The 12,096-nt window shown below is 48.1% G+C and overlaps 1 protein-coding gene across 1 annotated transcript; it reads left to right on the top strand.

Annotated features, from left to right (window-relative positions):
• Positions 1 to 3,322: 3,322 nt before the first annotated feature.
• On the top strand, positions 3,323 to 7,874 carry TRIL (TLR4 interactor with leucine rich repeats). Its single transcript, XM_054161206.1, has one exon. The coding sequence runs from the start codon at positions 3,518 to 3,520 to the stop codon at positions 5,837 to 5,839; it is 2,322 nt and encodes a 773-aa protein (XP_054017181.1). The 5' UTR covers positions 3,323 to 3,517; the 3' UTR covers positions 5,840 to 7,874.
• Positions 7,875 to 12,096: the final 4,222 nt, after the last annotated feature.

Here is a 12,096-nt window from a genome sequence, read left to right as displayed (position 1 = left end):
TAAGCAACTGGAGGCTGTCTCAAGATCATCAGACCTTGTCCTTGTGGGTGACTTTAACCTGCCAGACATTTGCTGGGAACTTAACTCAGCAGAAAGGAGGCAGTCCAGAAGGCTCTTACAGTGTATGGAGGACAGCTTCTTGATGCAACTGTTAAGTTTGGAGCAGTTGATCTGTTAGAGGGTAGAAGGGCTTTGCAGAGGGACCTTGACAGGCTGGACAGATGAGCAGAGTCCAACAGGAGGGCATTTAACAAGTCCAAGTGCCGGGTGCTGCACTTTGGTCACAACAACCCCATGCAGTGCTACAGGCTGGGGTCGGAGTGGCTGGAGAGCAGCCAGGCAGAAAGGGACCTAGGGGTACTGGTTGACAGTAGGCTGAACATGAGCCAGCAGTGTGCCCAAGGGGCCAAGAAGGCAAACAGCATCCTGGCCTGTATCAGGAACAATGTGTCCAGCAGGAGCAGGGAAGTCATTGTGCCCTCGGAGCCTTCTCTTTTCCAGGCTGAATAGCCACAACTCTCTTGATCTCTCCTCATAGCAGAGGTGCTCCAGCCCTCTGATCATCCTCGTGGCCCTTCTCTGGACACCTTCCAGCACATCCAGATCCTTCCTGCAATAGGGGCTCCAGAACTGGACACAGTGCTGCAGGTGGGGTCTCACCAGAGTGGAGTAGAGTGGGAGAATCACCTCCCTCAACCTGCTGGCCGTGCTATAAGAACAACTTGACTTAAATCTTTAATAGTTGTAATGACACGTGACTACAAAAATATTTACAGGAAGGACAGTTCATATAAGCATAAATACATTTCCAAAGAAAAACCCAAAGGAACACAAAATAAGCATAGGATTATACAGAACTCTTTTCTAAAATGTCAGTATTTAAAGTACACCAGAGGGAAGCAAATTTGTTGAGGGAAAAGCCACTAGTCAATTAGGCTTTGCTCAGAATTAAAGAAAACTTTGAGAGCCATGATATCTTCCCTTGAACTGTAGTGTCTTTGAGAAGGAGGAAAGGAACACACAGTCTTTGTAATGCAAAAAATACCGTCTACACAGTCCTGAAAAGAAAAAGCTGGCAAATAAAGCACATTCAATCAGGAAAAGCCTGAGCTAAAAGGTTTGGATCCTTAGCCCATGGACATTAGAATGAAGAATGAGTGCTGGATGGGCTTCTTTCATAAACTGGGAAAAGAGGAAAAAATAGCTAGCAAAAAGTTCTTCCTGTGAAAACTTCCTTAGATTTATTTCAGGAGAAAAAAAAGCTTACTGATCAACCATGTACTGCTCAAAATAAAGCAGTTACAAATAACCAAACCAGAAACTTTCCACTTCACACAAGGAGCAGACAAACTTCTGTCCACTCTCAGAAAACAATGCAGTGACAATTTAGGACACATTTTAAACTCTAAACAAATGCTTGTTTGATGTCAAGACAGTGCATGTCTGCAACAGTCAGCAAGTTCTAGAATATAACAAATCTGATTTTCACCATTTTTGCTTCCAAGTTTTTGATGCAACATATTATGATCCCTTCCCTTATGAGCAGATTTTTGGGTGTAAGTACCTAATCTTTCTAGCACCTTCTAGTGTATCAACGCTGCCTATGCAAGTGCCATTTCTCACTAGAAAAAAACCTCTGCCTCTAAATTTTATGACACCCTTTAACCAGCTCCTCTTGCCATAACCATATCCCAACACATTATTGTTCACACCCAGTTTTCCCAATGAGCAAGTTACAATTCAGAGCTGATAACTTTATTTTAGGTGATATTTGCAACATTCATCCAGATTATCTACAATACCACTCTCCTGGCCCAGGTATGACTACCCACACCAGCACTTACTACTACAAAAACATTCTTCTTAAGCTAGCCTCAGCTAGCTACAAGAGCCAAGAATCAAGATGCTCATAGTGATGTTCCTTCGACTGAGTGAAGTCTTATCCATTCTTTCCAAGATTTCTTCAGACTGACAGTGTGATTTTGAAGATCTGTGATCACTTCCACGTAGAGCAGGTCTGGAGCACACTTCACATTCTCCAACAGCTAAGAGGAGCAGAACTATATCAGAGTTAGCTCAAAGTACCTCTCCATGAAAGCCAACAGGGACCCAGCACAAACTACTATGCCATGCTAACTGCTCATGTTGACACAGCCACTGAACACAAAGCTTCATAAAAGCTATCTAAATTCTGCCTTATGGTGGAAGAAAAGTGCATGGCTGGTAAGCTGCTCTAGTCCAGAGCATATGCAAAGTGTGTGTAGTTGGATACAACTTCACATGATAACAGTTTCCAATGCATTTATTAAACTTGAAACACAGTGTTTTGGGTATTATCTTCTTTCTTGCATCACCCTTGACCACCTTCATATACTCATGATATCTAGGCATATCCTGCTGCCCACAGACACTTATTTAACCTACTGACAACAGAACCTCAGGAAAACAAAACCACGTCAACCGGAAAGGCAAGTCAATGAATGAAGGGGTACGCAGTCTATTTTGTTTTCAGTATGCTTTCTAATGCTCTCCTTTCACTCTGAATTTGCACGCTGTTGAGAGGGTTATTTAACATGAGACTTATTCTTGAAGAGCATCTTAATCACGCTGACAAAACCCTCCCGGAGCTGGAGCAATGCTCAACTGCATCTTCACTGGCAGCTTTGTCTGGGCAGAACAGAGCAGAGAAAGAATTAAAATTCATTCGTATTCATCATGTATTAGAGGTGGTCACCGTCTGCTTAAAACAGAACAATGTCCTTAAACCGCGGTAAGCCCTAACTATTGATTTTTGGAAAACAAAACAACCCAAATAAAACAACTAAGGGAGAAGAGGCAGACGACGACCAGTTCAGTTTAGTTCCCTTCCCCCTCCCCGATGAGCAGCTCTATCTGCAGTCCATGTGGCTGGGAGGCAGCCACAGCCGGTTCCAATTCCTACTTTCCCACTTTGCGCCCCTGCTCGCCGCCAGGGCTGAGCTGAGCCAGGACCGGCCGCGGGCTTCCTTCCCCCCTGCCGCGTCGTCCTCCCTCTCCCCCGCTCCATCCGATCCTCCGGTCCCCCAGGGCACAGTGTGGGAAGTACGAATTTCCGCTGAGTTTTTTCGGCAACTTTCAGAGCTCGTCTTTCTCCAGCTCCCCGCTCCGCCCGCCGCTCTCCCCCTGCCCGCTCCGCCCGCCCCCTCCGCCCCTAGGAGAGCCGGCGGAGCAGCGGGCAGCCGCTCCGCAGCCCGCCGGCCGCACGCATCCCCGCCCGCCCCCTGCGGCAGCACCGGCCCCGCCACCGCAGACTGCAGGCCGTGAGGGGCGGCAGAACCCGGGAGGCAGCAGTCCGCAGCCCTCCCGGCCGCTCCGCGTCCCGGCCGTCTCGGGCGAGCCCATGGTGCCGGGCACCGCCACCTTCAGCCGCCGCGCCTGCCTGCCCGGCGCGGAGCTCAGCCCACCGCGCAGCAGAGGAGGGGCCGATTAGCAGTTGCGGAGAAGAGGGGATGCCGGAAAGACATAAAGCCAGCGGGGGATGCAGCCCACGGCTTGTCCCAGGATGGGGGCGCCGCGCCGGGTCCGACTGATGGTGCTGCCGCGGGTGCTCTGGGGCTCTGTCCCCCTCTTCCTCCTGCTTCTGCCCCCGGCCGAGCCCATCTGCCCTGAGCCATGCGACTGCCAACAGCACCAGCACCTCCTCTGCACCAACCGAGGCCTGCGCTCGGTACCCAAGACTGCTGAGCCCCAGGATATCCTCACCTACAGCCTCGGGGGCAACTTCATCGCCAACATCACTGCCTTCGACTTCCACCGCCTGGCAGGACTCCAGCGCCTAGACCTGCAGTACAACAGGATCCGCTCACTGCATCCAAAGGCCTTTGAGCGCCTGGGTCGGTTGGAGGAGCTCTACCTGGGCAACAACCTCCTGCCAGCACTGGCCCCCGGCACCCTCAGCACCCTGGCCAAGCTGCGCATCCTCTACGTGAATGCCAACGAGATTGTCCGCCTCAGTGCTGCTTCCTTTGCCGGCCTCAGCAGCCTTGTCAAGCTGCGCCTGGATGGCAATGAGCTGGGCTCACTGGGTGACTCTACTTTCTCAGATCTGCCAAACTTACTCTACCTGCACCTGGAATCCAACCGCATCCGCTGGCTGAGCCGTGGCGCCTTCACTGGCCTGGCTAAGCTGCGCTTCCTCGACCTCTCAGGGAACAAGCAGAGCTCCCTTCGCCATCCAGACATCTTTGGGCCACTGCGCTCCCTCCACACTCTCTTGCTGTCAAGCAACAGCCTGCAGCAGCTGACAGGGGGGCTCTTCCAGCACCTGCCCAGCTTGGCAAAGCTCTCACTCAGTGGCAACAAACTGGCTCACCTTGCCCCGGATGCCTTCATGGGGCTGAGTTCACTGAAGGAGCTACGCCTGGAGAGAAACCTGCTGAGCCACCTGCCTGCTGCCCTGCTGGAACCACTGAGCAGCCTCGAAGTGCTAGATCTGAGCCGCAATGTGCTGACTACCTTGCACCCCACCACCTTCAGCCGCCTCAGCGGCTTGAGAGAGCTCAGCCTGCGGGAGAACGCGCTGGCGACCCTCCCCGGTGAGCTCTTTGCCTCCAGCCCGACTCTCTACCGCCTGGAGCTGGAAGGGAACGCATGGAGCTGCGACTGCCGCCTCCGCGGCCTCAAGCACTGGCTGGGCTCCTGGCACTCCCAGGGCCGCCTGCTCACTGTCTTCGTGCAGTGCCGCCTGCCGCCCACACTGGCGGGCAAATACCTCGACTACCTGCAGGACGCCCAGCTACCGCCGCCGGAAGATGGCGGTGCCTGCCACGACAGTGCCTTCCCATCCTCCGCGTCCCCGCCGCCGGCGGCTGAGGTGCAGCGCCGGCCACCGACGGCCGCCGACGCGCTCGGCAGCAACAGCAGCGGCGGCGGCGCAGGGCTGCCCCGCGGGCCGCCACCGGCTGCCTCTACCGCCCGCCTGCTGGGGGCGCCCGAGGGCGCGGCGGCGGCGCCGAGGGCCGCGGCGGAGGCGTCCAGTCCCACGCCGTCGGTGGCCGTGCCGCCCAGCGCGGCGTGGCCTCGGCGGGCAGGCAAGGCCCGCTCGGCGCCGGCCGCCGGGGTCCTGCCGCTGGTGTCTGACCCGTGCGACTTCAACAAATTATTCCTCTGCAACCTGTCGGTGGAGGCGGTGGGCTCCAGCTCGGTGACAGTACGGTGGGCCGTGCGGCCGCACCGCATCCCCCGCCTGCTAGGGCCGGCACGGTTCCGACTCCTCTTCGACCGCTTTGGCGCCGCTGTCAAGTTCCAGCGCTTCGTTTACTTGCCGGAGCGCGGAGAGCTGGTCGCCACCCTGCGGGAGCTTCGCCCGGACACCCCCTACCTCGTATGCATCGAGGGCGTCCTCGGCGGCCGCGTGTGCCCGGTGGCGCCGCGGGATCACTGTGCCGGGCTGGTCACCCTGCCCGACAGCAGCTCGGCGGCGGCGGCAGGCGGGCCCCGGGGGCCCGATCAGCAGCTCCTCACCCTGGTGCTGCTGGCAGTGAACGCCCTGCTGCTTTTTGCGGCGCTGGCCGCCTGGGGCTCCCGCCTGCTGCGGAAGAAGGTGCTAGGGCGGCGGCGGCGGAAGGCGGCCCCTGTCCACGTTCGGCAGCTCTACTCCACTCGCCGGCCGCTCCGCTCTATGGGCACCGGCGTCTCTAATGACTTCTCAGGCTTCCAGTCCCACCGCCCCCCCCGCGGTGCCGCCTGCGCCCTCAGCGAGGCCGACCTCATCGAGTTTCCCTGTGAGCGCTTCATAGACAGCGGCGGCGGCAGCAGCCGCCACGGCGATGACCATCTCCTGCAGCGGTTCACCGACTGAGGCCGCCAAGCTACGGCTCCCGGCAGGCCCTGTGCAGGTGGTGGGTGCTCCATGCTTCAGTGCCATGAGGTCCGCCGCTGCGAGCTGTAGTCAGCGTGGCCAGGGGAGGTGGCTGCTGGGCTGTGAAGGGATGGCGCGGGCCCCGAGGGGTTGCTGCTTCCAAGGGGGAGAGCTGTGATACGGTCGCTGCTTCCAGCTACCCTTATTGCAGCCTAAGGCTGATGCCCTCTGTGAGATGGGCTTAGGCACTTCTGCTGAGACGTCAGCGTTTTCTCAGAATCGTCACTAACACAACCCAAGCAAATGCCCCATCTCTGCTGGTAATCATTCCATACCATGAGGAGAGCAACCGCGGGAACTACTGTGGAATACACAAAGCCGGAGCCATACATTTCAGTGTAGTGTTTTACAGGTGTTTTTTCTCAGATTGTTTTGGGGAACGAGTTTGAGTGTCTTGGCTCCCTGTGAGGACACTTAAACAGACCTTTCCAAGGCACCAGCTCTTCCAATGGAAAAATTTGGACTGAGGACCAGCTTTTAATTTTACTGGTGAACGGTGAGGAACCGATGAGTCTTCTGAAGGGCTCGAAGTGGATGTGCTGTGCTGGACAGTTTGAAGGTTGTGTCATTGTAACTCAAACGGAATGTGAGGCAATCTAACGAGTGCAAGTATGTTTTCATAATTTTTTGTAAACGGGAAACAATAATGCAGCTGGTTAGTTTTACAGGAATTTGTTGCTAACACCACTAGGAAAAACTAACAGTTTTGTAATATGTTTACAAACGAGGCTTTTTTTTCAATTGTTATTGAATAAAGTGCTTGGTACTTGTACACATTAATGTGTGCTGTAGTTGTCTGGGTCCATGATGGTCAGTAGAGCACTGACCCTCACATAATCCATCCTCCTTTCTAAATGGGTGGATGCAGAGGTGAACTGTTGATGGATAAACAACGTTTGTGCCTTTCTTCAGAAACAATAATAGGTGAGAATATTTCAGGAATGTGAAACAGTCTTTATCCTAATGGGCAAATCTATCTTGGCCTTAGCCTGCTAAAGTTAGAAGCTTTATGTACCTCACTGTGAAATAAAACCATGTTTTGTATATTAATCGAGAATTCTGTGTTTTGTGTAGCTGAGTGAGTAATGCTAAACTTAAACCCTTGTGCAGTAGTATATGATGAGTTAGTTTTGGTTTGGTCTGTTTGGTTGGGGGGGTTTTATTTGATTTTTACTGTTGTTTGTAGAGCAATGTTAATTTTGTGATCAGTTGCTCTCTTACTTTTCTTGGACTTTTTGACTTTCCTAAATATTTACAGAACGTGGTTCTGTTGCTACAAAATATGGTGGTTTAGTTTACATTAATAATTCTTTGTGTAGTCTAGAAATAAGCTAATGTAAAAGGTCTAAACAGGGGTTACACTTTAAATGCAAATGTTTCAGAGGGAGTTTGGTAAATTTTGTTGAGACCATTGATGCTACTTCTGCTCCTCTGAATTTAATGTGCAACCTCAGATGAACTCTTGTGAAATTGAATAGCTTGGAAGGAAGTGTTAGTGGACTGTGGAGACATTCGTCTCCATGTCATGCATTCATTGCTGACCTGAGGTGTTCGTGACTACAAGTTTTTTATTACCATAATTGCATGCAAGCAATTTGGGAGGTTTTCTTCTGGTTTCCTTTTTTTGTCCTTTCCTTTTTTTCCCCTTTTTTCAGATGAACAAGTGTTTACAAAAGACACCATAGTAACTGGTACCTTCAGCTGGAGTTCACGGACTGAATGGAGAGAAAAGACTTTATGTTCTGAAGGAATTTTGTTCAGTCTTCAAGTGGGAGGAGAAAGTGTAGAGATTGTTTGCCTTAATCTCTACCATTTAAATGGAGAAAAAAATGTCTTGATTCTTGCATCAGTAGCAAAAAAGCCCTTTGGGATTTCATTCTGACAGGCAGTGGTTATGAAATGAGTATCAGGGGCCAGGCTCAGCTGTCAGTGGCACAATGTTGGATGCAGTTAAAACTGAAAGAATCCAGGATCAGGGTTTTTTTTTTTTGTTTTGTTAAAAAAGTTAAATTTCTGTTCTTCTGGACACCATGATGCTTTTGGCCATTTATGACTGTGGCATACACCATTGTTTGTTGTTAGAAATGCAGTGGGGGGTACTGACTAAAGCTGTGTATCACACTAACGTTAGCTCTATCACTGGATATTCTTCCAATGGGAGATGCATAGATGCTGTACATGGTTATAATCAATTATGTCAATAAATCAATTTGCTGAAAGGAAATCCATGTTCTAGATTGTATCTCATGATGCATCACTATTCAATCATTGACTGACTACAAGTTCTTCCTGTTACTAGCACTGATATTTCACAGCACTGCTGAGTGTGCCTCATCATTCATTCTCATGTCTTTTCCCTATACATTGTGTTTTCTGTTTTGGTTGTAATGTGTTTGTGTAGTGCAAACACTAAGTTAAAATGGTCAGTTCTACAACAGGTGGACCAGTGTCCCTACACAGACTAATAAGATGCTGTTATGTCAATGCAATCTTTATAAGAGGAATAAAAAATGATGGTTGTTTGGAATAGCATAGGTATTTTATGCTCACTGGAAGTTAGTGAAGAGGATTTTTCAGTAGTGTCAATCTAATGATACCAATGTATCATATTGAGCATACATGTGTTGTTCTAAGAAGTCACTGAATGTATAGAAACATCTGGAGATTTGCTAGCATGCCATGGAAATGGCTCTTTGTTCCAGCCTAGGAGAGGTAGTTACATAGATCTACCTATCACCAACCACAAAGATGATGATTTCTTAAACAGTTACACAATCTGCAAACCTAGAAACACTTTTTGTTTGCAGAGAGATGTTACTTGTAGCTTTTTTTTCTTTGCAGGAGAGAAGCTGTATAGCAGGTGGTTGAGGAAGGAAAATATCAGTGACATCCAGTGACTGAATGATGCAAATGTTGCATGACTTTTTGCTAGTAGTGTTTATGTGGTTTGGGGTCATTTAAAAAACAAACTTCTTTATAAAAAATGACTGTAAAAACAACCCTTTCTCAATGGATGAATCTGCCATTACTTTGTGCTCAAAATGTTTGTCCTTCTAACAGAAACAGAGTTGTACTGTCTTTCCTCTCCTGGAATCCATGCAGCTTGGGGACGAGTGAGCTGAGTGGTGTTCTCCTGTAAGTAATTACTGAGCATGTTACCTACCAAAGATTGAAAATCACCAAAATATTGTTCCAGACTACTGCTGGGGAGGTCTGCAAAAGGCACCAGGACTTCCCTGGTGACCACACTACTTGGTTCTGCATCCTCTTCCCACTCCCCCCACCCAGTCCCTGAACCTTCACTGCAGTCATGCGGCACTGTTGTTTGTGCAGCTGGAAGGTGAACTGCTAAATTGATCCTCCTGGAAAATAACCTTTCCTAGTACCTGCCTGCTCCCTTATTTTTCATCAAGCTCAGTTTCTTTGATTCTCTTCAACTTGCACAAGTGTTGGAAGTGGCAAAATCTAGGTGTGCAGCTGACAGGAAAAAAGAGTCAAGTATCAAATAATGGAAGCTGCTTAAACAATCTTGAGTGGTCTTGGCACGCTTGTCTGTAGTACAAGAAAAATCTTGACTATTCACATTGTACAGGAAGTCTATGTAGAAGATAAACCTTTACTGGAAAATCATTAACCTGCAAAACTGAAAACACTTAAAAACTTCTGTATGAGAACCTAGAAAGATTGACATTACAGCACAGAGCTAGAGAGAAATAATCTGAAGAGAGCAGGGCTGTAGTGGTGTCAGCAAAAGTCTGCATGTGCATGAAAAACCCTTGCTGAAAAGCAGCCTTTGACTGTCGGAGCCTGTTTTAGCACAGTTGGATTTATACAAACACAGGTTTCTTTTTGCAGTCCCATCTTAAGTTTTCACACTGCACTGCAGATGCCACCTTTTTAAAGTACCACCATAATATGAACCATGTTATTACCCTGGAAGGGACCTGCTAAATTATATATATCTCTTGTGCGCTTTCCTTCCTGCTCTTCCCTGAGAGAGGTTCAGAAAATAAGGGCTTGGGAGTTAAAAAAACCCTCACTCTACTCCAATCCCATTAGGATATTTATTTAGCTAGTAAACTTACATTTAGATTGGAGTGGGTGAAGTGCACAAAACATCATTCTTTTTCGTGACAGTGTATATATTTGCAGGAAACTCCTTCAGTGAGCAAGAGAAATATTACTTCGTTTCCAAAAGCCTGGCTGCTCACACTAATTCATGTTTCTCTGGCCACCAAGGGTTTCTATATCTTGTATGAGGTCCACAAGTGAAGCTTAAAAAATAAATCAAATCCACCAAATTATGTGTACATAATGATGTGCTCTATGTTTAGAATGGAATAGAATAGAATAAAATAGACCAGGTTGGAAGAGACCTTCAAGATCATCATGTCCAACCTATCATCCAACACCACCTAATCAACTAAACCATGCAATCAAGCACCCTATCAAGTCTCCTGAACACCTCCAGTGATGGTGACTCCACCACCTCCCAGGGCAGCCCATTCCAATGGGCAATCACTCTCTCTGTGTAGAACTTCCTCCTAACCTCCAGCCTAAACCTCCCCTGGCACAGCCTGAGACTGTGTCCTCTTGTTCTGGTGCTGGTTGCCTGGGAGAAGAGACCAACCTCTGCCTGTCTACGACCTCCCTTAAGGTAGTTGTAGAGAGCAATAAGGTCACCCCTGAGTCTCCTCTTCTCCAGGCTAAGCAACCCCAGCTCCCTCAGCCTCTCCTCATAGGGCTTTTCATCTGTGCAACTCTTTTGAAGTGAGTTGCTGCACAAATACTGATACATAATCTGATTTTTTTGTTAAGTGGGGAATAAATGTAAGGAAACTTGTTTGAGTGCTGGATGCTGGATTTGTTGGGTTGGGTGTTGTTTTTTTTTTTGCTCCTTGCTAAATATAGCATAGTTTTGGCAGCCTGTCCAAATACTGCTGTTGTGTTTTTTCTCTCCATAAAAAGTTGAGTTTTCTAAAGAGCATGCCTTAATTCCCATAGAAATTAAATTCCTGTAGGGAAAAAAAAAGTCAATTGTGTTTAACTACAAATATTTATCTTAATATCATCATGCAATCATTTATTTATAGAGATGCTCCTTGGTAAATTGTTGGTTTGGTGGTTTTTTTTTTAAGAAGTCTATATTTTGTTTGCTTTTACAAATAAGGCTGCAAGAATTAAAATGAATAATGGAGTATGAATAAAAAGCTGGAAGAAAACTGCCTAAAAACATGTAAAATATTTACTGGTGAAGAATCATGACATTTGAAAGAGAATCTGTGAGTATTTATAGTGTGACGTGTTTCTCATTTTTAAAGGTAAATTTAATTTGATAATCTATGTGTAATAATTTGATATCATAGACATAAGATATTTGTCCAGGGATGAGGAGGTCCCCACATAGAAAATTCTTTAAAGCAGACATCCTGGTTGGAATCTGTTATGGACCACCCAACCAGGGTGAAGTAGTTGATGAATCATTCTATAGGCAGCTAGAGGCTGTCTCAAGATCGCCAGACCTTGTTCTCGTGGGTGATTTCAACCTGCCTGAGGAAGAGAGGCTGAGGGAGCTGGGGTTGCTTAGCCTGGAGAAGAGGAGGCTCAGGGGAGACCTTATTGCTCTCTACAACTACCTGAAGGGAGGTTGTAGCCAGTTGGGGGTTGGTCTCTTCTCCTAGGCAACCAGAACCAGAACAAGAGACACAGTCTCAAGCTGCACCAGGGGAGGTTCAGACTGGATGTTAGCAAGAAATTCTTCACAGAGAGAGTGATTTGCCATTGGAATGTGCTGCCCGGGGAGGTGGTGGAGTCACCATCATTGGTCACCATCATTCAGGAGGAGGTTTGATGGGGTGCTTGGTTGCAAGGTTTAGTTGATTAGGTGGTGTTGGATGACAGGTTGGATGCAATGATCTTGAAGGTCTCTTCCAAATGGTCTATCCTATCCTATCCTATCCTATCCTATTCTATTGAATGTAACAAAGAAAATTGGGGTACTGTTCAAAGTAGCAGAGCTTAGCTAATACTTTAAATGGTGTCTCTTCACTTCAGATAAATATGCTATTTCTTACTTTACCAAAGTGTTGGTGGTTTTTTTTTCTCATGTTCAGACAAACATATTTTAAAAACACATATTTAATTTTTGGTTTTATGTACTCAGCATTTCAAAAGCCTGCTCTTTGGAGATCAGCCCA

This window comes from Dryobates pubescens, chromosome 4 (assembly GCF_014839835.1).
Source record: "Dryobates pubescens isolate bDryPub1 chromosome 4, bDryPub1.pri, whole genome shotgun sequence".
In the NCBI taxonomy this organism is placed as follows: Eukaryota; Metazoa; Chordata; class Aves; order Piciformes; family Picidae; genus Dryobates; species Dryobates pubescens.
The sequence above is the reverse complement of the archived record's forward strand: the minus strand, read 5'-3'. Positions and strand labels throughout refer to the sequence as shown.